The sequence below is a fragment of the Salvelinus namaycush genome, chromosome 4, assembly GCF_016432855.1.
Source record: "Salvelinus namaycush isolate Seneca chromosome 4, SaNama_1.0, whole genome shotgun sequence".
NCBI lineage: Eukaryota > Metazoa > Chordata > Actinopteri > Salmoniformes > Salmonidae > Salvelinus > Salvelinus namaycush.
Genome location: NC_052310.1, coordinates 37,605,930 through 37,629,701, shown reverse-complemented (window position 1 = coordinate 37,629,701; position 23,772 = coordinate 37,605,930). Strand labels below are relative to the sequence as shown.

General features: G+C 41.6%; 2 protein-coding genes across 3 annotated transcripts in view; one reads left to right on the top strand and one right to left on the bottom strand.

Moving 5' to 3' along the window:
* Nucleotides 1-104: 104 nt before the first annotated feature.
* Nucleotides 105-17,099, top strand: LOC120046495 (placenta-specific protein 9-like). 2 transcript variants are annotated; one of them, XM_038991780.1, is made up of 4 exons: nt 105-301; nt 2,059-2,137; nt 11,169-11,260; nt 14,699-17,099. In XM_038991780.1, exons 2-4 carry the CDS (start codon nt 2,074-2,076, stop codon nt 14,852-14,854), a joined length of 312 nt encoding a protein of 103 aa, XP_038847708.1. In that variant the 5' UTR covers nt 105-301; nt 2,059-2,073; the 3' UTR covers nt 14,855-17,099. The 2 variants fall into 2 exon arrangements, with proteins under 2 accessions (XP_038847708.1, XP_038847707.1); XM_038991779.1 differs by lacking the exon at nt 105-301 and adding an exon at nt 1,848-1,976.
* Nucleotides 17,100-18,141: 1,042 nt separating this feature from the next.
* Nucleotides 18,142-23,772, bottom strand: part of LOC120045599 (serine/threonine-protein kinase 32C-like) — a 54,473-nt gene continuing 48,842 nt past the window's right edge. The window contains exons 9-11 of the mRNA XM_038990499.1: nt 22,706-22,834; nt 21,748-21,815; nt 18,142-18,887 (exon numbers count right to left, since the gene is read on the bottom strand). Coding sequence (XP_038846427.1) covers nt 18,698-18,887; nt 21,748-21,815; nt 22,706-22,834 — 387 coding nt within the window. The 3' untranslated portion in view covers nt 18,142-18,697. The remainder of the gene's footprint in view (nt 18,888-21,747; nt 21,816-22,705; nt 22,835-23,772) is intronic.

Genomic DNA, 23,772 nt, shown 5'->3' with positions numbered 1-23,772 from the left:
GGCACATGCCCGCCCGCCGCCCAGCCCTCCAGCCCAGCTTGCCTCCAGCCCTGGCCCCTCCCTCCCCTTGTCTCTATTCCGGTCCCAGACCTGGAATAAACCTCCAGGTCTGTGGCGTGTTGGTAATCAGACGCTGTAAGGGGATAGATACAGACTTACAGTTTATCTAGGGAACAATGATCTGGGATCTTAGGCAGTTAGTCGAGATAGAGACACTAGGAGGATCAGAGATGAGAGAGCGCGAGAGAGAGAGAGCAATGACTTTCTAAGCAGGGAGATCCTATTCAGTCAGGATAAGAAGGTATGTAGAAGCTTCCTCCACCTCTGATCTCTAAACTAGGATGAAGATGTCCCCTACACTGTTCCCCACAGTCAGTGAAGGATCAACAAAATCTGACCTTTGACTCATTTCAGATAGTACAGCTGTCTAAATGCTCACATTAGCAAATTTTTTGTGCTAATACACTCACTCGACTAAAACTCTATCTCCTCATTGTGATTAAGATAGCAACATACACTATCTAGTAAAGAATGTAATATTTGATGTTTACAATATGTGAATCTAGGAATCAGTGGGACTGACTGAACTCTGAGAGAAGAGATAAACCAGAGGCAAAGGTCATCGTTGACGTACACAATCCCATTGACACAAAAACACACACGCGCAAGCAGGCTCACACACACACATCAGATTGAACCCTAACCCCTTTGTTAGTGACAGGGAGGGATGTCTCTGCCAACGAGTTAACCGGTATCCAGAGCTGACCTAATCTTTTGGCAGGACAATGGTGTTTTGTAGGGTCTGTAGAATGCTAGGAGATGGGGCATGAACTAAGAAACTGGGCGTGGGTGCAAGCTGGCCCCGTTCCGCCACCAAAGGTCCTTTCTAATGGGCTGTGTAGCACTCGGCCACCCCCTACCCTGGAGCATTGAGGCTTAGATGGCGGGGAGGCTCTGTTCCATTCAGCACAACTTCCTGTCTATCTGATGATGACCCTCTTGGCAGGCCAACCACTGTTGTTCCTGGAAAGGCTATCAGGGGACCTGGCTGTGCTTCCCATACAACTCTCCTTGCAAGAGAGAGAGAGAGAGAGAGATATTATCCCTGCACCCACCCCTCCCTCTCTCTGTTCCCTTGGTTGTCAGGCGTCTCTTGACTGCCTCTTTTCTCTGTTGTTGAGTTGTTGGTTTGTTAGTGGTATGCGGTAATAACATGTTCCACAACCAGCCATCTTCATGCCTCTCTCTCTCTCTCTCTCTCTCTCGACAGTCATATCAATGATCTCTGGTCGAACCCACCATCCCCCCACTTTTCCTCCACTTCTTTCCCACCCTGCTTAGTTCTCCTCTTCAGAGCTGCTTACGAGGCCAGACAGTCAGCCCCCGATGGAGCCAAAGAAAGTCAAGCTTTAATGCTTAATGGAGATAACCATGTTCACTACGTAAGAGCCTCCGCAGTGTGCGTGTGCCTGCGTTCATGCGAGTGTGTGCACGTGCATGTGACAGTACACCATTTTTTTTTTTTACAAAATCAATTAAGGCAGCTGTAACTACAAGCATTCCTACAGATTATAAAGGATATGTTTCCTTCATGCTGAATTGACCCGGTGTGTCATTACACACCATACCGTTCCACAATGATTACAACCCTATCTTCATGCCCTTCATATTAAATGTTATCCGTGTTGGAATTACCTTCCCTGAAAAGAGCTATAGGAGTTAAGCTCTGCTGAGGAGTCCCACCCTACAAATAACCCCACCCCTTCGTTCACCCCTCAGCCTCAGCCTCCTCCCAGATAGAGGCCTTTTGTTCTGCACCTAATGTTTTCATTAGGAAACTGGGCGCAACCAAGGGAGCGAGAGTGAGTGCAGGGCAAAGAGTGAGGGAGGAGAGAGAGAGAGAGAGAAGGAAGGAAGGAAAAAATTGCATACAGTCTAGGTTAGCATTCAGGAGATTTTTGGGCACTGAATACACTGTGAGTATTTCTTTCTCTTTCTTTCTTCCCCATATTTCTCTCATTGCAAGCACCAGTTACAGACTCTACTCTTACCCTCCAGCTCCTCTCCTCCGCCATGACCCGCCCCGCCACCATCTCACTTGGACTTCTGCTCCTCCTCATTGGCTACACAGCAGCAGGTAAGATATGTGATTCGGTGTGGCTGGGGTTAGAGGTCATAGGGGAAAGAGCAGGGGGCACAGAAAATGTGTAAACAAACCATAAATAGATGTGTGGTTCATTCTGTTAGATTCTGTTCTAAGTTGTTTGATAGAAGTGCTATTTTCTAAGTGACTTTGTAGCAGTGTAGCGATGAACAGTACTCACTATGCAGTGGAGTTGAATAGTTCCTTGTGATGTCTAACCTTACATGAATTGGAGATCTTTCCACGGTAAAATGGGCTGATTCTTCAAGGAATATCCATATTGGTCATTCAGGATCTGTCAATGAGCATATAGGTTACAGGATGTGTGTGTGCGTGGGTGACAGTTGGATGAACATGTGTGTGTGTGTGGATGAACATGTGTGTGTGTGTGTGTGTGTGTGTGCATGATATATATATATATATATATATATATAGATATAGATAGATATTTAAAGTATATATATAAACAGTCAAAGGTTTGGACACACCTACTCATTCAAGGGTTTTTTCTTTATTTTGACTATTTTCTACATTGTAGAATAATAGTGAAGAAATCACAACTATGAAATAACACATAGAATCATGTAGTAACCAAAAAAGTGTTAAACAAATCAAAATATATTTGAGATTCTTCAAATAGCCACCATTTGCCTTGATGACAGCTTTGCACACTCTTGGCATTCTCTCAACCAGCTTCACCTGGAATGCTTTTCCAACAGTTTTGAAGGAGTTCCCACATACGCTGAGCACTAGTTGGCTGCTTTTCCTTCACTCTGCAGTCCAACTCATCCCAAACCATCTCAATTGAGTTGATGTCGGTTGATTGTGGAGGCCTGGTCATCTGATGCAGCACTCCATTACTATCCGTATTGGTCAAATAGCCCTTACACAGCCAGCAGGTGTGTTGTGTCATTGTCCTGTTGAAAAACAAATGATAGTCTCACTAAGCGCAAACCAGATTGGATGGCGTATTGCTGCAGAATGCTGTGGTAGCCATGCTGGTTAAGTGTGCCTTGAATTCTAAATAAATCACAGTGTCACCAGTAAAGCACCCCCACACCATCACACCTCCTCCTCCATGATTCATTGTGGGAATCACACATGCAGAGATCATCCGTTCACCTCCTCTGCATCTCACAAAGACACGGAGGTTGGAACCAAAAATATCAAATTTGGACTCATCAGACACAAGGACAGTCTAATGTCCATTGCTCGTGTTTCTTGGCCCAAGCAAGTCTCTTCTTATTTGTGTCGTTTAGTAGTGGTTTCTTTGCAGGAATTCGACCATGAAGGCCTGATTCACACAGTCTCCTCTGAATAGTTGATGTTGAGATTTGTCTGTTACTTGAACTCTGTGAAGCATTTGTTTGGGCTGCAATCTGAGGTGCAATTAGCTCTAATGAATTTATCCTCTGCAGCAGAGGTAACTCTGGTTCTTCCTTTCCTGTGGCGGTTCTCATGAGAGCCAGTTTCATCACAGCGCTTAAGGTTTTTTGCGACTGCACTTGAAGACACTTTCAAAGCTCTTGACATTTTTTGAATTAACTGACCTTAAGGTCTTAAAGCAATGATGGACAGTCATTTCTCTTTGCTTATTTGAGCTGCCATAATATGGACTTGGTCTTTTACCAAATAGGGCTATCTTCTGTATACCACCCCTACCTTGTCACAACACAACTGATTGGCTCAAACACATTAAGAAGGAAAGATATTCCACAAATTAACACACCTGTTATTAATTTAAATGTATTCCAGGTGACTACCTCATGAAGCTGGTTGAGAGAATGCCAAGAGTGTGCAAAGCTGGCATCAAGGCAAAGAGTGGCTACTTTGAAGAATCTCAATTATAAAATATATTTTAATTAGTTTAAAATCAAATCAAATTGTATTAGTCACATGCGACGAATACAACAAGTGTAGACCTTACAGTGAAATGCTTACTTACGAGCCCCTAACCAACAATGCAGTTAAAAAAAATATGAATAAGAAATAAAAGTAACAAGTAATTAAAGAGCAGCAGTAAAATAACAATAGCGAGACTATACACAGGGGGGTACCGGTACAGAGTCAATGTGCATGGGCATCGGTTAGTCGAGGTAATTGAGGTCTTCCTTAGTCGAGGTAGTTGAGGTGTTTAACACTTTTTTGGTTACTACAAGATTCCATATGTGTTATTTCATAGTTGTGATGTCTTCACTATTATTCTACAATGTAGAAAATAGTACAAATTTGGAAAAAGTAGGTGTGTCCAAACCTCTGACTGGTACTGTATAGAGAGAGAGAGATTATACTCATGAGGTTAAAACATCTGTTTCTTATTTTTAATGCAGCATTGACCTTTCTCCATGTAGTCCTCATCAGTATTGCATTTTCTACAAAAATCTTCTATTTTATCCTTATATGTCTAATGTTTATCTATCATTCCAATCTTGTTTACTGCTCAACGAAAATCGTAAACATTTTAGCCCCCCCTCCATATCCTACTCTTTGAGGACTTATGAGAAACCAGAGATGATTGGGCTTGAGTGTGACTTCATACACAAGGAATGGCCAACACATGGAACCACACACTAGTTCTTGCTCTCTCTGCCAACCCAATATTGATTCAGGAAATACTCTGGAGATCTGACTAACAGCTTGTTAGTCTCTTTTCCATGGGCGGGTCTGTATTAGGCAAGCTCTGGTTTGTGGGACCACTGGTGTTGTGGTACAAACTGACCTAATGCTCGGGCTCAGGCTGTATTCGTCAGTATTCACTCCACTGCACTTCTTGCCCTGTCTCCTGTGGCCAGAGCAAACACACATGTGAATATGAACACCCCACAGAGACACAGACACACAGAGACAGGCCAACACACACACACCATCTTCCAAACCTGTCTCCCAGGGCGGAGGGTGTTAGATCAGACTCTTGTGGGCTGTTGTGTTTTCCTTTTCTATGGCCTCTGAGTGTGTGGGTCAGTATTTCTCCTGGTGCAGCTGTGACATAATACACATATGAGTGTGCACTTCATCAGGCATGTCATCATCTGCCTTTGTCCAATACATACTGTACGCACACACACACACACACACACACACACACACACACACACACACACACACACACACACACACACACACACACACACACACACACACACACACACACACACACACACACACACACACACACACACACACACACACCAGTGGCGTAGCACAGTTTCCTGTGGCCCCTCACGAAACTGTTGCCATGGGGCAGTGAGAAAAATGTGCAGTTTTATACATAGAGATCCTATTAAATTACTAGTATTCTAATTCAGAATTCTATGGTTTTATAGCTTATCTCATGCTATTTTATACATTTTGCCATGAGGCTGAGATAAAATCTTCCAGTTTGAAGCTATTTTCCTGTAATAAAAAATGTAAATCATGGCTTATGCCACTGGCTTTGAGTAAAGCCAGTGTGTCTATGTATGCGGATGACTCAACACTATACGGGTCAGCTACTACAGCGAGTGAAATCCCTGCAACACTTAACAAAGTGCTGCAGTTAGTTTCAAAATGAGTGCCAAGGAATAACTGAGTCCTAAATACTTCAAAAACTAAAAGCATTGTATTTGGAAATTGAGCAAGTTGAAGTGACCAAACTGCTTTATTTCCTTCCACAGGCTTGGCCCATAGAGACAACTAAACCAGATGAATCGATTCTCTACTGAAAGGTTTTGAATCGATTCTCTACTGAAAGGTTTTGAATCGATTCTCTACTGAAAGGTTTTGTACTGGATTGTAAACTGTCATGGTCAGAACATGTTGGTACAACAGTAGCTAAGATGAGGAGAAGCCTGTCCATAGTGAAGGGCTGCTCTGCCTTCTTAACAACACTATCAACAAGGCAGTTCCTACAGGCCCTAGTTTTGTGGCACCTGGACTACTGTTCATGCCAGATGAGGCTGGTGACTTGAAAAATTGAGGAGGATGGGAGACCCACGGTATAAGCGCGTAACGCACGGAGACGTCAAAGTGTGTTTCAAAAATCGGGAAACAGTAATTATTTTAACCTAAAGCATTTAATAAAGACATTTATAGTACAATATTATAGGGAATGGGAATGAGAGAGCTACTTACACAGTGTTTGGAAGGGATCACAGCAGTGATTGAATGAGGGTATGAGGCATGAGTTGAGGTGTTCAGAGGCTTGACTTCAGTGCAGGACAGGATTTGACTGGGAAGACAAAAAACAATAGCACAACACACTAAACAGTTAGACAAAAGAGCTAAGAATGAGTTAGTCCAAGCAAGGAGTCAAATCATTGATGTGTAATAATGTGATTGTGTTTGTGTACGTGATTGACTCTACATACAGTAATGAGAGAAAATTGATAGGTCACAGTGCTTGGAGAGGAAACATTCAATGTGCCAGTGGATGAGCAGGCACATGAGACGTGGCTACAGTTCATGTCAGGAGAGAGTTGACAATGGTAGTGGAGTGGTCATCACCTCTTAATCAGGGAACAGGAGGGGACTTAGCTGTAAATACAAATAGCAGATACAAATCCTGTCAATCTGCAGCAACCTTATACTTGTTCATATGAATTATATTTAGACTAGATTAGGAGGGGGATTTCCTCTACCCAGACACATAGACAACAACTGATAGACAATAGAACTCACAGGGCTGAGCAAATTTGATCACATTCACATTTGCTCCCGACACACAAATGGATTATAAATACATAAAGTTACCAATTAGTTACCCTGACCAAATGGACAGCGCACATAGGCTGTATGCAGCTGCTCTTATTAGTAGCCTACAGTTGATCAGACTGAAAAATAGTCTCGTTTTCATCCCATTCAGCATGTCAGATCTCTAATGTTAAGGTGAAGCCTAGGCTGCTACAACATCTATGTAATGAGTTTTTGCTTGTGTCTGTCCGGAGTGGTTATGTGTTATCATCTTCGCTACATAAATACCTGAGAAAAGTGGAAAACCTACTTGAGCGCGCGCAAAAAAATGTGCTGCCTCTTTATTCTAACTTGTAATGGATGATGCGATGGAAGCTATTGAATTGATTTCGATATCCCAGATAAAGCCAGTAGACAGTAGAAAGTTCCATATGTTCAGCAAGTAAATCAAATCAAATTTCATTGGTCACATAAACATATTTAGCAGATGTTATCGCGGGTGTAGCGAAATGCTTGTGTTCCTAGCTCCATCAGTGCAGTAGTATCTAACAGTACAGTAGTATCTAAAAACGATTCACAGCAATACACACATCTAAAAGTAAAAGAATGGAATTAAGAAATATATAAATATTAGATTGAGCAATGTCGGAGTGGCATTGACTAAAATACAGTAGAATAGAATACAGTATATACATATGAGATGAATAAAGCACTCTGTAAACATTATGTAAACATTATTAAAGTGATTAGTGTTCCATTATTAAAGTGGCCAGTGATTCCAAGTCTATGTATATAGGGCAGCAGCCTCTAAGGTGCAGGGTTGTGTAACCGGGTGGAACTCGTCTAGTGATGGCTTTTTTAACAGTCTGATGGCCTTGAGGTAGAAGCTGTTTTTCAGTCTCTCGGTCCCAGCTTTGATGCACCTGTACTGACCTCGCCTTCTGGATAATAGTGGGGTGAACAGGCCGTGGATCGGGTGGTTGATGTCCTTGATGACCTTTTTGGCCTTCCTGTGACATCGGGTGCTGTAGGTGTCCTGGAGGCCAGGTAGTTTGCCCCGGTGATGCATTGAGCAGACCGCACCACCCTCTGGAGAGCCCTGTGGTTGCGGGCGGTGCAGTTGCCGTACCAGGCGGTGATACAACCCGACAGGATGCTCTCAATTGTGCATCTGTAAAAGTTTGTGAGGGTTTTAGGGGCCAAGCCAAATTTCTTCAGTCTCCTGAGGTTGAAGAGGCACTGTTGTTGTGATGTGTACGCCGAGGAATTTGAAGCGCTCCACCTTCACCACTGCGGTTCCGTCAAAGTGGAGAAGGTGGAAAGGTTCAAGTTCCTCATAATGTAAAATTACCTTGGAGTTGCACTTGTTAGCGGAACTATCCCTCTCGTCTTGTCTTTTTCCCAGAAGCTTGAATCTGATGTGGGCGTTTATATGCTGTCTGCTTTTGTTTTGGCGTATAGCTGAACGATCGATGTTCTTCAGGTCACTGTACCCCTCTTTTGCCCAAGGATGACTTTCCAAAAAGCAGGCAAGGCCAGAAATACAGGCGGCTTGATGAGAGGCTCCCTGTTAACCAGCTACTGTTATACTTTTGATACCAGGTGGTGTTGAACGCCCTCACCTTTTCATCATTCTTCATGAAACTGATTTCAGGCAGAGGTCAACCCTCGCTTTTAATTCGCTTCTTCAGTTGCAAGTAGCTAGCTACTGCTACTTGCTCCTAAAGATAGCAAGGCAAATTGAAATAAATTGCATTAGCTGGACACAAAAATAAAGTTCTAAAACCAAGAACACAATGTATAATATACCTCCTCCGTCTCCTGTAATTTGAAGAAACTAATTTGAATTGAATAATATCCCCCCAAAAATGTTCAACTAACACTTTTCAACCTCTATCTAATCATGTCACCAACTCACCAAGCTTCTCAACACATAGATAGTACTCCCCTTCCTCCTCTGAGGAGCCTCCACTGGTTCAGTCGTGTGGTCAGGTGCCACAAAGAGGGACCTTGGAAAATTACAATTGGCTCGAAACAGGGTTACACCAGTAACCCACACACTTCCCTGACAATCTTCAGCTGCAGTCTTAGGGTCTTTTGGTTCCCCTCCATGTTGATAACCAAACTAGGAGCAGCACAGGCTGTTTAAACTGGCAGAGCACGGAATTCTGGCATTCAACAGCAAACCACCATGTTCAGGTTACATACGCCACATAACTATCGAACTGAGACAGCATCCACTGTGTGTGTGTGTGTGTGCGTTCGCTGTTTGTGTGCGCGTGTTTGTTTGTGTGTGCACCGAATGTGCGTGCGTGCACACACTGTGTCACGTGCTAAACACGCATCTTTCACAGAATGTGATCAATCGATGCTCACGCGTGACACGTCTTCCTAAGAAAAAAAAGTCCTTTGCTATTGTTGTTTGCCAACTGGCTCATACACTCAGATGAATTGAATTGACTGAAAATGATGGGTGCTTATGTCTGTGTACATGCTGTAGTACTGATGCAGAGACACCTGGCATGTTTATTGAGAGAAATCTAAAGAGGAGCTCTATCTTACAATCATCCCTTGGGTTTCCTTGGCTTGTGTCCTAGATATGATCTGTGGTGTTGTAATGGAGCTTATAAAATTGTACAGTCATGATGCCGGGAAAATAAATGGTCCTTATCTTGTGTTAATTTTCTGACAGGCAGGGAATAGACAACTAGAACTATGGGGCCAAATTCAACACCTAATAGACTGCTATATATCAGAGAAGAAGAGGCGAAGCGAGGGGGTTTACTCCGCCTACAATCTCTCCACGTTCAGAAGATCATTAGTTATTAAGCAAGTGAGCAGTGTTTGTATGGATGGGCAAGAAGAATTTAGTCAAGATAAACATGTATTGCTATTTTGATACGAGGCTTATTTTATCAAGTAGAAGTTTCGTACTGCTTAGGCTGTTAAGAGTGTACTGATAAAAGTGTGATGCACGTGACATCGCGGCAACTTAGAGAAAACACACTTTATATCGGAGACGGTCTATGCATATTCATGAGACTAGCATAGCATCTCACGTTCCATTGAATACACGCGGTTGACGTCAACACCCATCATCGAATGTTCAAAATAGTATTCAAATAACAAGATGTATCCACCTATCCAAAGAGAGTAAAAGGCGAGCGCTTGAGAGCTTGCCGTTCCGCTAAGTGGACTACGAATCCCATTGTTAGAGCGGAGACATAGGCATCTCGTCATTATATCCAGTATCTCTGTATGCAGTATACAGTATGTTGTATGTAAATGTCTTTGTCTTGTGTTTGTAATACCCTTCAGCGTGCACAAGGGCTTGGGACAATATATAGTAAGTAAGAAATGTCTAGCTTAAAGACCTATGTTAAACAGTTCTGTGATGTGATGGAAACCAGATGCAACAGGAAGTGTGGCTGAAGAGAATAGAAAGGACACCATGCAATAGATTATGCATGGTCTATGCTCCACTAATTATTAAGAAGAAACTTGTCTTCACAGACATACGGACCGCACATCCCAGCCACATTCATCGGCATAGACCAGAGCTTCAGCTCACAGAGAAAATAGGGGGCTCTTCAAAAGGGTCTGGGTGGTTAATTGGAACCATGAAACCTGGATGACAAAGAGAAAAAACCTGGTGGAACAATGTATATGGAGGTTTCTTCACCACACCCAACCCATAAAGGTTCAAGGTTGATTCAAAGTGAGACCGCCTTCCCTTCCAGACAAAGGGTTGCATCAAAGCTATGCCATTTCTAGTAGTAGACTACCAAGCCTAAAGGCAGCAAGGTAAAACACAGGCAGTGATGCTGCTCCTTAATGCTAACCCTGGATCAGCGGCATCTCTTCTAAACAAACTGGGTCACGTACTGATGAGAGTGAGGGTGAACTGATCCCAACTCAGTTTGTGGCAGTGTGATGTCAACAGAATGGCATGTGGTCAGAGGTTGTGGTGAACTGGAAGGCTGGGCTGCAGGCTGCCTGCAGAGCAGAGATGTAGAGGTAATAGAAAACACTTGGAACGGGCTGTGAACCAGTCAGAGGGAGAGAGAGAGAGGAAGGAGCAGGAGAGGAGACAAGAAATACTTGTTTTGGTGACCTTTAGAGATTAGCTGGATGAAGATTTATAATGGAACTCAAGCTGTGGATAGAGATAGTAGACAAAAATACACTGTGTATTCTCAGGCCGAGGGAGTATTTGAGAATTTTGCTGTGCTGGGTATTGGGGTCCATACAATGTATCCTATAATCTAGGCTCTATGTAGGATACTGAGGTATTGTAATGTAAAGATAATATCAGAAATACTGTTAGAAATAATGTTTTCTCTATGTTTTCCATCAGGACCTGAGTCTGAGCTCCAACCCAGAGCTGTCCGGTCGAGTGCCTGTCAGGACCACAGTACTCTTCATGACAGACTGGATGTAGTGGAGAAGGTAGAGTAAGACGCAATGCTTTTCACGGTCTCTTTCTGTCACACTATAACCAAATAGTATGATGGAGTTGTAAAGCCTTGTCACGTTCTGACCATAGTTCTTGTGTGTTTTGCTTGTTTTAGTGTTGGTCAGGATGTGAGCTGGGTGGGCATTCTATGTTGTGTGTCTAGTTTGTCTGTTTCTATGTTTGGCCTAATATGGTTCCCAATCAGAAGCAGGTGTTTTGTGTTGTCTCTGATTGGGAATCGTATTTAGGTGGCTTGTTTTGTGTTGGGGATTGTGGGTGGTTGTTTCCTGTCTTTGTGTTTTCTCTGCACCAGCTAGGACTGTATCGGTTTGCCACATTTATTATTTTGTTATTTGTAAGTGTTCACAGTTTCGTAATTAAACATGTTGAGCACTGGCTACGCTGCGTGTTGGTCCGATCCTTGCTACACCTTCTCTTCTCGTGAAGAGGAGGAAGGCTGCCGTTACAAGCCTTCATAAACCCATAATCCCTTTAACTGTCTCTTCTTGAAAAACATGTTGAAAAAATGATTTGACCTTACATTCCTAACTCAAATAAGAACTGGAAATATAATTTTTTCAAGTTTATGTTTAATTAGTCAATTACAGAGCTCTACCAGGTGGTTGAGAAGTCACATTAGAATGGCAATTTGCATGGGATTTTTACTCATCTCAAAAAAAGAACATTAATTACTTTAGGTCTGCTTCAATGGCTTTCATAGGTAAGAATTGGTAAACAAGGACTGATTTCAAATTTGAACATATTATGGTAATGTTGTGTGTCCAAATATGAATATTCAATTACATAATATGGTTTTCTTGAATTTGAAATTATCTAGGTCAGGGATGGCCAACTAGCGGCCCAAAGCCCCCGTTTGTAGGCACACAGATCAATTTCCCCCCAAAATTCAATAAAAATTAGGAACTCAGTCAGGGTCTCAACTTAATGTTGCGAGTTAGAATAGACAATGCATTTTGACATTTGGTTGTGCATCAGCAGTTTCTCTCGTGTTTTGTAAGTCACTGACAGTCACTGAATGAGTCCATGCCAGCCAAACATTTTTAGATTGGTAAATTCGTCTAGCCAGCTATCCAAACGTGTGGTAAAAACATGTGGTAATCATGGTCGAATTATGGACCCGGGGACCCCATTGATTTTGTAAGTCACTCTCACTCAGATATCATATTAGTCAGGGCAAATGCGTAGAATTGCAGGAAATTTGCTTAACTGCAAACATTTCTCTCCACTTTATGGCAAAATGTTTAGAATGAATGGAAATTAGCTCTAAAACGGCTCATTTTAAATGAGTAGAATTGCATGAAATGAGTTTAAAAATTGCAAAATCTTCCCTCTGCCACATGGCAACATGTGTAGAACTGCATCAAACTTGCTTTAAAATGGCTAAATGTTTTCTATGCCTAATGGCAAAATGTGTAGAATTGCAGGAAATTTGCTTAACTGCAAACATTTCTCTCCACTTTATGGCAAAATGTTTAGAATGAATGGAAATTAGCTCTAAAACGGCACATTTTAAATGAGTAGAATTGCATGAAATTAGTTACGAAATTGCAAAATCTTCACTCTGCCCCATGGCAAAAGAATTGCATCAAACTCGCTTTAAAACTGCAACATTTTCTCTTTGCTCAATGGCATAGATGTGGGTACGCAGACTCGCTAGCCACTGTGCCCCCACCCCCATCAAAGTCGCCCAACCCTGATCCAGGTTCTTCCATCATGTTTCCACATGTTCAGACTACATTTTGAGATAATGAATGACAAAGAGCAGTTTTTAATTACTATTATAGGCCTTATTTTATAGGTGACCTTTCATCTGAATATTGATTAATTGATCCCACGGGCATGAAATGTGGTTCAACCCATTTGTTGTCAACAATCCAATCATATTTTTCACCAAAATAAGTATTTGTTATAAAAAATGTTTGTACCCTATTCTTAGTCCAGCGTACTTTTTAATGACATATCAACTGCCTGGTAGAACAATTTATTTACATATTCCTACTCTTCAAGGTCTCTACTAACAGGAACGGTGCAATATTCATCCCTCACCAACTGAATTCCTGCCTTTTATCCCATATCTTGTGTGACTGATTTTGACTTTCCTTACAGCCCTCTGAGTGGGCCAAGTTAGTGCCACAACACTGACCTTCAGTGACCCAAAAGGATACAAAGTATGTAAATTGCTGCAGGTGGGCTGAGGGAGTTGACCAATCAAGTTCAAGTGAAGATTATTTTTATATCCACTTCTAAATCCACTGTCAAATTTAAATCAGAACCAAATGTCATACTATATGAGGGGGATATAACATGGTGCTTTTCCAAAAATGTAGCCTTTTGTGGCTACACTTTATAATGATATTCTAATTCTTATAAATTATTTGTTAAGCATTTATGCAGGCTTCAATAAACCATAACATATATACTTTGCTTCAAATGTGACCTATCTTTCTTTGTATCTCACACACAAATAAATCTAGCCTTATTTAGAAATAGTTTCACATTTCCCAATTTCCAGGGCAGACATTCAATCATCCAAGGAATTTGGGAGATTTCCCAGTGGTTTGTTACATTACTACCTTGTATAAAACATTTTTTTTATGGTGACACTAAAATAATCTGCACTATTTCCTTTAAAGGAAACGTTTTTTGTACTAACAATGCCCATCCAAACCACTCAGCAGTGGAAATCACTCAGTTACAAAAAAGTATTGGTTCACACCGCCCAGGGAGTATTGCTGTTGAATGAGTATTGAGTGCATCTGAGAATCTACAGTACCAGTCAAAAGTTTAGACACACCTACTCCTTCCAGGGTTTTTCTTTATTTTTACTATTATCTACATTGTAGAATAATAGTGAAGACATCAAAATGATGAAATATTACATATGGAATCATGTAGTAACCAAATCAGAATTCTTCAAAGTAGCCACCCTTTGCCTTGATGACAGCTTTGCACTCTTGGTCTGTAAATATCGAACTAATATGGAACAAACGACTGTGTCGCATCTCTAGCAACCAGAAGATGAGAAAGTAGGAACTTGCTTATAAAAACAAAAATATAAGGCGAAAAATTATATTTTCTGCTGGTAAATGTGCGCTTTCATATTGTTTTCTTTGGAAACGGTGGTATAAGCGGGATAAACGCCTCCATTCTGTACATTACCTTAGAAAAATTAACTCTGCAAAGAACTCTGCGTCGTCCATTATTTCCAAGGCAATGTACAGAACGTCAGTGTTTATCCCTTATGTAATAGCATCACCTTGATAGGCTACATTACATTTATGCCATATCGCTTACTATCCAATTCTTTCAGATCTGCACTCAGATGGGTCTAGGTTCTAGGAGTAGGACCTAGGAATCAATGTGAGTTGAGCTGATAATGACCCTGTCTGTCCCCTATATGTCCCCTGCAGCATGTAGAGGACACAGTCCAGAAGCTGGAGGCTGAGCTGGCTGTGCTACTGGAAGCCATAGAGGCCCCTGAGTGGAGCCCCCTGCTGGAAACTGCTGGAAAACCTGTGGTGGACATCCTGGATGGCCAGGGACTGGGAGAAGGTGGCGACTCCTGAGAGAGGAGAGCAGAGATCTCTGTTGAGGGGCTATGTTACTTCACTCTGCCCTGATGAGGGTGCACCTGGCAAGGACAGACAATGAAAGACACTTTAATGTACAATCTTTGTTTTTCTGGAGTTGGAAGTGTACACAAATTGTATAAAACAAGCCCTTTAATGAGTAAACACAGGCTTAGTATGTATTCTGTGCAACAGTTGATAGATCACGACACTAATGCTTACTTGTCTGCATAATACACTCCTCTAATCCTCAGACACTCTCATCCTTTCTCCCTTCTTAGACTAAACCAGAATCCCTACACACAAGGGTAACTGTCTCAGCCTCTCGGGATGGTTACAGTTCTAAACAATATACTTTGGTTTTTATCTAGTAATGCATTCTGTTCCGTGTGGGATTGTGTCCCTTTCTCATCCCATGCCTCTGTTCCACCCCCTGGTGCCAGTTGAGAGCTACACATGCAGCACAGAGCCACAAGGTAGGCCGTGCCCTTTACCACAGATCAAGAATCAGGTTACACAACCCCTATCCTAAACCATTAGGGAGGCTTGAAATAATACCTTGCATCAGTGGTTAAGGGCAACTAATAATCTCAATGTGGATGAAGGATGAAACCCACTAGAGAGTACTGGAAGGAATTTATTTATCAAAGCAGTTAAAGCAACATGTTTCAATACACAGAACAGTTTGAATAGGTACAGTACAAGGCTTCCACTGAGACCCAGGCTAGTTGCAAGTGTATTTATTTAGTCCCCATACAAATCTTACAGAACATGTTCAAAATCGAAACACAAAGAGGAGAGTGGTCATAGATTTTGTTTTCTCAAAAATGGACACTACAATACTAAATGTTGCTACAAAGATAAGACAGTAATATTATCTGTGAGAGCTTTAATCCTTATCCAGTTGATGGGAAAAGTACTTGGTGGTAATTGGTCACTCGTTCTATCACAATGCTGTTTGAAACACACAGGTAAATATACTTACATACAATGTTATCCAATAAACTAGCATGTAAACACAATGGTACAAACATATTAAAGATTTTTTGGGGGTTAGGCAAGCAACACCCGACCAGGAATGGAGATGCATTTTTAATTATATCAAGGGAATGACATTTAGGCTACAATATTGTTGAACTTAGAAATAAACTACTGAGCAGGGTTTCCATTAAAATCAATGACTATTCATTACAAACAATCAACACAATCACATGGCCATTTCTAGCACTGGAGACTGAACATCCAGTCAAGCTTTTTCATCTAGTCGTCAGTAGTGAGGACAATGTAAAAGACATGTCGAAGAGCAGTATTTAAGACTTTTCACATAGCTAAGGGCAGACTCACACAATGCCCCAACCCCTTGGCCTTATCCCTTTCCCATATACATAACAAAGCACAGAAAACCTAAACTTACCCACATTGGAGCATAGGAGGGCATAGATACTGACTTATTAAATCATCCACTTAAAGAAAAGCCTGTGCACTTGAACATATTCTTAAGACAATCTACGGGATGCCAAAAGTCACTGCATACAATCTAAAATATCATGGCATCCATATAACACTGGGAATAAATGATCTGTACAGTCGTAGGTCTTGAAATCAGTATTTTTTTTTAAAGCAAACCTAGACATCACATACAGGCAAGCAGGACAGGGCTACACTGATTATATGAGGCCTCTCCTCTGTCAATCATCAGAACACAGGTGAACATCAAGGTATTCTACTGCCTGAAGCTTGCATGTGCACATACTGTAAGCCACCCAAACCCTAGCGTTTGGCTCTCCTACAAAATCTGCTTTAAACTGTAAATAGAGGCGCATGCAAAAATGCAGGGTTCGAGACGCTATCGGCGTAACTAACGCGCTTATTTTTCACAGGAAATCAGATTTTTTTTATTTACCCCCATATAATTTAATATTTGATTTCGCCCCAAAAACATTCCTTTATATATATAATCACAATAAATGTTTGTATACAAATGATAGTATTTTCACAGAAGGAACAGTGGTTCTATGCGCTACAGAGAGGAAACATACATTCACACACAAAGTTCTTAGAAATGGCTATGCAAATGGTAGAAAAGCTTTGGCATATCTGCCTACAAGTCGTGCCTGCACACTTGAAAATAAAATTAGTACAACAGTGTATGAATGTTTGGCTTCACACTACTCTTAATTTAGTAACATGTACGTTTAGTAAGCAGTCCCACATAAAACTGTGGGGAGTTAGGTTAGGCTATTTACACCTTACTTTGTTAGGCCTTCGGGTTTTAAGGTGGACAATGCTACATGTTCCCAGATGTCCAGGCTGAGACTAATGGCACCACCTTAAATGTACCACTATCCCCCACTAGGTGACCGTTTCAACCACACAACTAATAATACTGCCCCGCGATCATTTTTCATATGGGAGTGATCGAGACAATCATATGTTGAGACGATTGCTCAAATCTCACGGTCATCTTAGTCTAATAAGGGGATTATGTTCAACTACGACATTCTTCTGTAGCTATTCGATAGAAGCTGATCATGTCCGATCCATGGAAAAAGAAAGACTGGAACAGGCAAAGCCTCCCAGACCACGTCAATTGAACTGAACCCTTACGGGGTACACTCAATATGATTCTTCTTCTTTGGTCTGATCCCCTGGTAGTGACAATGTTTATGTTTAACGTATAAGAACTCGAGCAGTATGAGCATGTAACCCACAGTGGAGCAGTGGCATAATAGAAACAGCATCTTGGCAACATCGACGGGCGAGGGAAAACTTCCATTTACACCACAGACGTACTAAGTCCCTCTAACTGACAGGGCGTTTGAAAAAACGAACAATGTCTGGAGAAAGGGTTTCGTTGGAGGAGCGTAAAATCACCGTAGTAAAAATCAAACCAGCATGCTGATGCATAATATAGTCACAATTAACGTGTAATGAATGGCTATTGATTAACAATCAACACCAACTTAAAAATGGTTCTACGTTATCGGATTGAACTAGTGGTTTATTTTAAATTGCAAAACCTCCTTGTCCCGAATGGCCCATACTGTATTGTATGTATCTATTAGAAGACTCACTTACTGTGACTGGAAACAACATTTACCCTCCTCAAAAAGTCTCTTTCCACTGCACTACCTTAGGAATAGAATTACATAGAACATAGTAATATAATAGTTATTCTATGTCTATGTGCACTGCATATTGGCATTGTGATACTTGAACAATTATATACTATAATTGAAATGAAAGGCATTTGGAGAAGGTAACCGGACAACAGTAATAGTCGTTCAGAATAGGAGGACTGCACAGAGAGTAGGAGAGGGATTGCACGAGCTACACAGGGAAAGAAAACTAAGAGTGTCTAACTCAGTTGAATAATTCAGTACGTGAGTTTGCAGAGGTAGCTACATCTACTCGAGGCTAAAAGAGCGGGAACGCAAAAAAAAAACAATTTTTTTTTTTTGAAACTCTTAAAACCTGGCTCCTATTTCTCTGTATGTTGTCATGCTCATATATCGTGTGGCTTCTGCTGCTTTTTATCCCCTCTCATAGTGATACCTTACTTTCATGCTATACGTTGCATAGAAATTAGTTAGAGCTTATTCTAGGGCGCGGAGGGCGGGACCGCTCTGTAACCCTGCAGTTTCATTCATGCCTTAACGGTGGATGCTACAGAAGAAGAAATAGGAGAGCCATTTTGTGTCCTGCTTGTGCGTTGTTGTCCTGCTGTGCGTTCCAGTTCCTCCAGTCATCATGGCTACATAGGAGAGGTTAGAGTATCTATAGGCATGGTTCCACACACACACACAGCAGCCTGAGAGACCACCAGGTGGTGGTGTGGTGCTAGCAGCTGCCAGGAGAGGAGCAGACCGAGCCGCACATGCTTCGTTTGGAGGAGGACTCGGGTTCAGGGTCCTCATCCTCTGTGCCTCCCTCAGCCTCCCCGGATCCGTCTCCATCGCCATCATCACCGCCCTCGGCAGCTCCTTCAGACTCCCCTCCCTCTGCACCCTCCTCCTGCCTCTTTTTCAACCTGAGAGACACACAGAAACAGTCAAAAGTTTGGGCACACCTACTCATTCAAGGGTTTTTTCTTTATTCTTACTATTTTCTACATTGTAGAATAATAGTGACGACAACACAACTATGAAATAACACACTTGGAATCATGTAGTAACCAAAAAAGGGTTGGGATCATACATACATACACTACCGTTCAAAAGTCTGGGGTCACTTAGAAATGTCCTTGTTTTTTAAAGAAAAGCACATTTGTTGTCCATTAAAATAACATCAAATTGATCAGAAATACAGTGCAGACATTGTTAATGTCGTAAATGACTATTGTAGCTGGAAAAGGCACGTTTTAAGAAATATCTACATAGGCGTACAGAGGCCCATTATCAGCAACCATCACATTCCTGTGTTCCAATGGCACGTTGTGTTCACTAATCCAAGTGTATCATTTTAAAAGGCTAATTGATCATTAGAAAACCCTTTTGCAATTATGTTAGCACAGCAAACCACTAGTCTCAACGTCAACAGTGAAGAGGCGACTCCGGGATGCTGGCCTTTTAGGCAGAGCTCCCCTGTCCAGTGTCTGTGTTCTTTTGCCCATCTTAATCTTTTCTTTTTATTGGCCAGTCTGAGAAATTGCTTTTTCTTTGCAACTCTGCCTAAAAGGCCAGCATCCCGGAGTCGCCTCTTCACTTTTGACGTTGAGACTGGTGTTTTGGGGGTACTATTTAATGAAGCTGCCAGTTGAGGACTTGTGAGGCGTCTGTTTCTCAAACTAGACACTCTAATGTACTTGTCCTCTTGCTCAGTTATGCACCGGGGCCTCCCACACCTCTTTCTATTCTGGTTAGGGACAGTTTACTACTCCCTTCACAGAACAGTGCACACAGCGTTATACGAGATCTCCAGTTTCTTGGCAATTTCTCGCATGGAATAGCCTTCATTTCTCAGAACAAGAATAGACTGACGAGTTTCAGGAGAAAGTTCTTTGTTTCTGGCCATTTTGAGCCTGTAATCGAACAGACAAACGCTGATGCTCCAGATACTCAACTAGTCTAAAGAAGGCCAGATCTATTGCTTCTTTCATCAGAACAACAGTTTTCAGCTGTGCTAACATAATTGCAAAAGGGTTTTGTAATGATCAATTAGCCTTTTAAAAGGATACACTTGGATTAGCTAACAACAACATGCCATTGGAACACAGGAGTGATGGTTGCTGATAATGGGCCACTGTACGCCTACGTAGATATTACCATTAAAAATCTGCCGTTTCCAGCTACAATAGTCATTTACAACATTAACAAATGTCTACACTGTATTTCTGATCAATCTGATGTTATTTTAATGGACAAAAAAAGAGCTTTTCTTTAAAAAACAAGGACATTTCTAAGTGACCCCAAACTTTTGAACGGTAGTGTACATACATACATACATACACACATGTACACGTGCACGCTCAACCACACAAGGGATAGGAGAGGGGAAAAATGTGTGATTAGAATACATAGTGGGAGTCTAAGGACTGTGATATACTATCTGTCTAGAGATTATGCCCAAGTAGTAAAAATAGAACTCAAGCTCCATTAATTACAGCAATAAGAAAACTAAATTTGCCATGCAGGAAGAACTCCAAATTACGCTGCAATCTCAGACAGGTAAATAATAAATGAGGTACTCATTTTTTCATTACATGAAATATGAACTATCACCAGTGTAGAATCTCTTAATATAAACACAGCATTATGGCAACAATATAGGGTCATAAAACGGCTATATATTTTTGTAACGCCATCATTAAGTCGAGGTAATGTACAGAGCATTTCTATATGAATTGCAGAGTGACGTCAACGTCACTGGAAGCAAAAGTGAACAGGGAGGATGTACAGTAGCACATAAACAGCTATTCACCATAAACTTAAAATAATGACTGCAGAAACCTAACTCTATTATAAGGTTGATTCATAACACCACCTTCTAACCTTTGATATGATGACCACATATTGCATATTGTTCTGCAAATGATAGATTACATGGAGAAATTACCATGTAAATAATCGTTATATCATTTTAGTGCTTATGTCATATGTAAGGGATAATCAACAAGGGGCTATGCGCTCTCGAAAAGAATGAAAGACGTTCCACGATGCGATTACAATAGCGGAGAGGAACTAAACTTCCACGAAATTGCATCACGTTCCAGAGAACCCAGAGCCCCGAGTTGATTATCCCTTTTATACCATGCTATAATTTAACACATTTGCCGGTAGAAATGTGTTCAACATCGACTGAAGTAGCTAGCAAGTTACTACAGTATATAGATAGCTACAGCAGTTGCCTTGGTAACCAAACAAATAGACTTGCTAGTTTAGCTTACCAAAACATTGGTCCTAACTCTATTTTTGAAAGTTGAATTCAACAATGCCAATAATGTTTTCAATTCGACTTCTGCTTTCAAAAGCAACTCAAACGTAGAACATGGAAGAATGAATTATAGCCATTGACTTCTACCGTGCTGATATACTGTGCTATATAGGGAAATAACGCACACTCTAGAATGCCCTTCAAGCCAATCAGGAATGAGTATTAAACAATACCATGGTATAAATAGAGCTAAGACTGATGTAACAATGTGTTTTTTTAAATTAGTCTCCCAGGTTCAGTAATTGGGTCCGCGTTTATATCGTCTTAGTATATTATAGAGCTAACAATGCTTGGGATATTCATAAATATCTATTCATGTATATGTCAGCTTGCCTAGACCTTATGTAGGTGTTATGTCAGCCTTACGCATGCCACTTTAAATACAATTTCCCTAAATGGTTTAACATGAATGTATTTTGATTGGTCTCCCAGGCGAAGGGTTTCGTATGTGGTCTTACTTCTCGCGGTTGAAGATCATGAACTCAGACTGCACCACTTCAAGGCACTCCTGTAGGTAGTCGTTCTCCTGAGGGCAGCAAGGAAAGGGAACAGCCATCATCATCACACACAGGGCGACAACGGCGGACGAGGAGATCAATTTCACCTCAAACAATCACCAGCGAGACCTGAAAGATTACAAACACCCCCTTCTTCCCTCCTTTAAATCACGCCTGGTGATTTGTTTGTGTTCTTTCCCTCAAATTAGACGTTTGGCACGGGACAAAAATAGAAGTGCATATTTCCAAAAGCACTTGGGTGGGGGCATCACAACACCACTGAAGGCTTCATCATTTAATAATCTATGTAATAACCCAGCCCCCTCACACAATAGAAGGCCCGGAGTAAGATGGCGGCTATTGTTAGAATATACGAGTTTTACTGCAATTACAGCGCCCAGAGATCACTTTCGATAACACTGAAAGTCCACAATAATAACGTGGAGCTCGTAATGAGACGCTTGGCGGATGAAAACCTGGCACAGCTCCTAAATATGGATTGTCTAAAATCCATGGTAAATTGTGGCCGCAATCACAGATAATAAAAGTGGGTTTCTTAAAATACTCTAATCATGCAAGCAAATAACCGGTCTTCAAGACAAAGAGATGGTGATATTCATGAAATGAAGGGACAAAAATAACAACTGGGGAACAGAAGGCTACAGAAGGCACCCTGCACTCTGAGTAAACCAAGACCTGCTAAACTGTCCAATACCTCAGGTTAAAGCACTATTTACAAGGGTTGAATTCTTTAGGGCATGCCGTAGCAAAACATTTTGCAACGGAAAACACAAATAAACGTTTCTAATTGGACAAGTTCAGGTAGTAACCTCCAAGTTTCAGTCCGTTTTCTTCAGTTTGGTGCCTAATGAACATGACTCAGGCACAGTCAGTAGTGACTGGGTGATGTGACACTCACCGACTGGGAATCCTTGCTGGCTTCCCGTGACCTGTTCTTGGCCAGTCTTTTCTTCTTCTTGTGGAGGGGACGAGATTCTAGTATCATCTCCTCCAGCTCAAAGGTGGGGTCGCAATGCAGACGGCCCTTCTGTGGAACCAAGACACACAGTACACTAATGAATGAATATACACTAATATAGGCACACACACACACACACACGTGTACCTGCAAGTTAGCATTTCATTGTACTGTGTACTGTATTTGTGCATATGACAAATACAGTACATTTGGAAAGTATTCAGGTCCCTTCCCCTTTTCCACATTTTGTTACGTTACAGCCTAATTCTAAAATTGATTACATTAAAAAAAACTCAATCTACACATAATACCCCATAATGACAAAGCGAAAACAGGTTTTTATAAAATAAATAAAGTATTCAGACCCTTTGCTATGTGACTCGAAATTGAGCTCAGGTGTATCCTTGAAATGGGTTTTCACGGCCGAGCAGCCGCACACAAGCCTAAAATCACCATGCGCAATGCCAAGCGTCGGCTGGAGTGAGGCTCACCGCCAAATCTTAACGCTACAGCACACAATGACATTCTAGACGATTCTGTGCGTTCAAATGTGGCAACAGTTTGGGGAAGGCCCTTCCCTGTTTCAACATTACAATGCCCCCTGTGCACAAAGCGAGATTCATACAGAAATGGTTTGTCGAGATCAGTGTGGAAGAACTTGACTGGCCTGCACAGAGCCCTGACCTCAACCCCATCGAACACCTTTGGGATGAATTGGAACGCCGACTGCGAGCCAGGCCTAATCGCCTAACATCAGTGCCCAACCTCACTGCCCAACCTGGCTGAATGGAAGCAAGTCCCCAAACAAATGTTCCAACATCTAGTGGAAAGCCTTCCCAGAAGAATGTTGGCTGTTATAGCAGCAAAAGGGTGGGGGGGGGGGGGGGAAACTACATATTAATGGTCATGATTTAGGAATGAGATGTTCGACATGCAGGTGTCCACATACTTTTGGTCATGTGGTGTATATACTGTATTATGTGTGAATCAGTGTTCATGGTCCATAA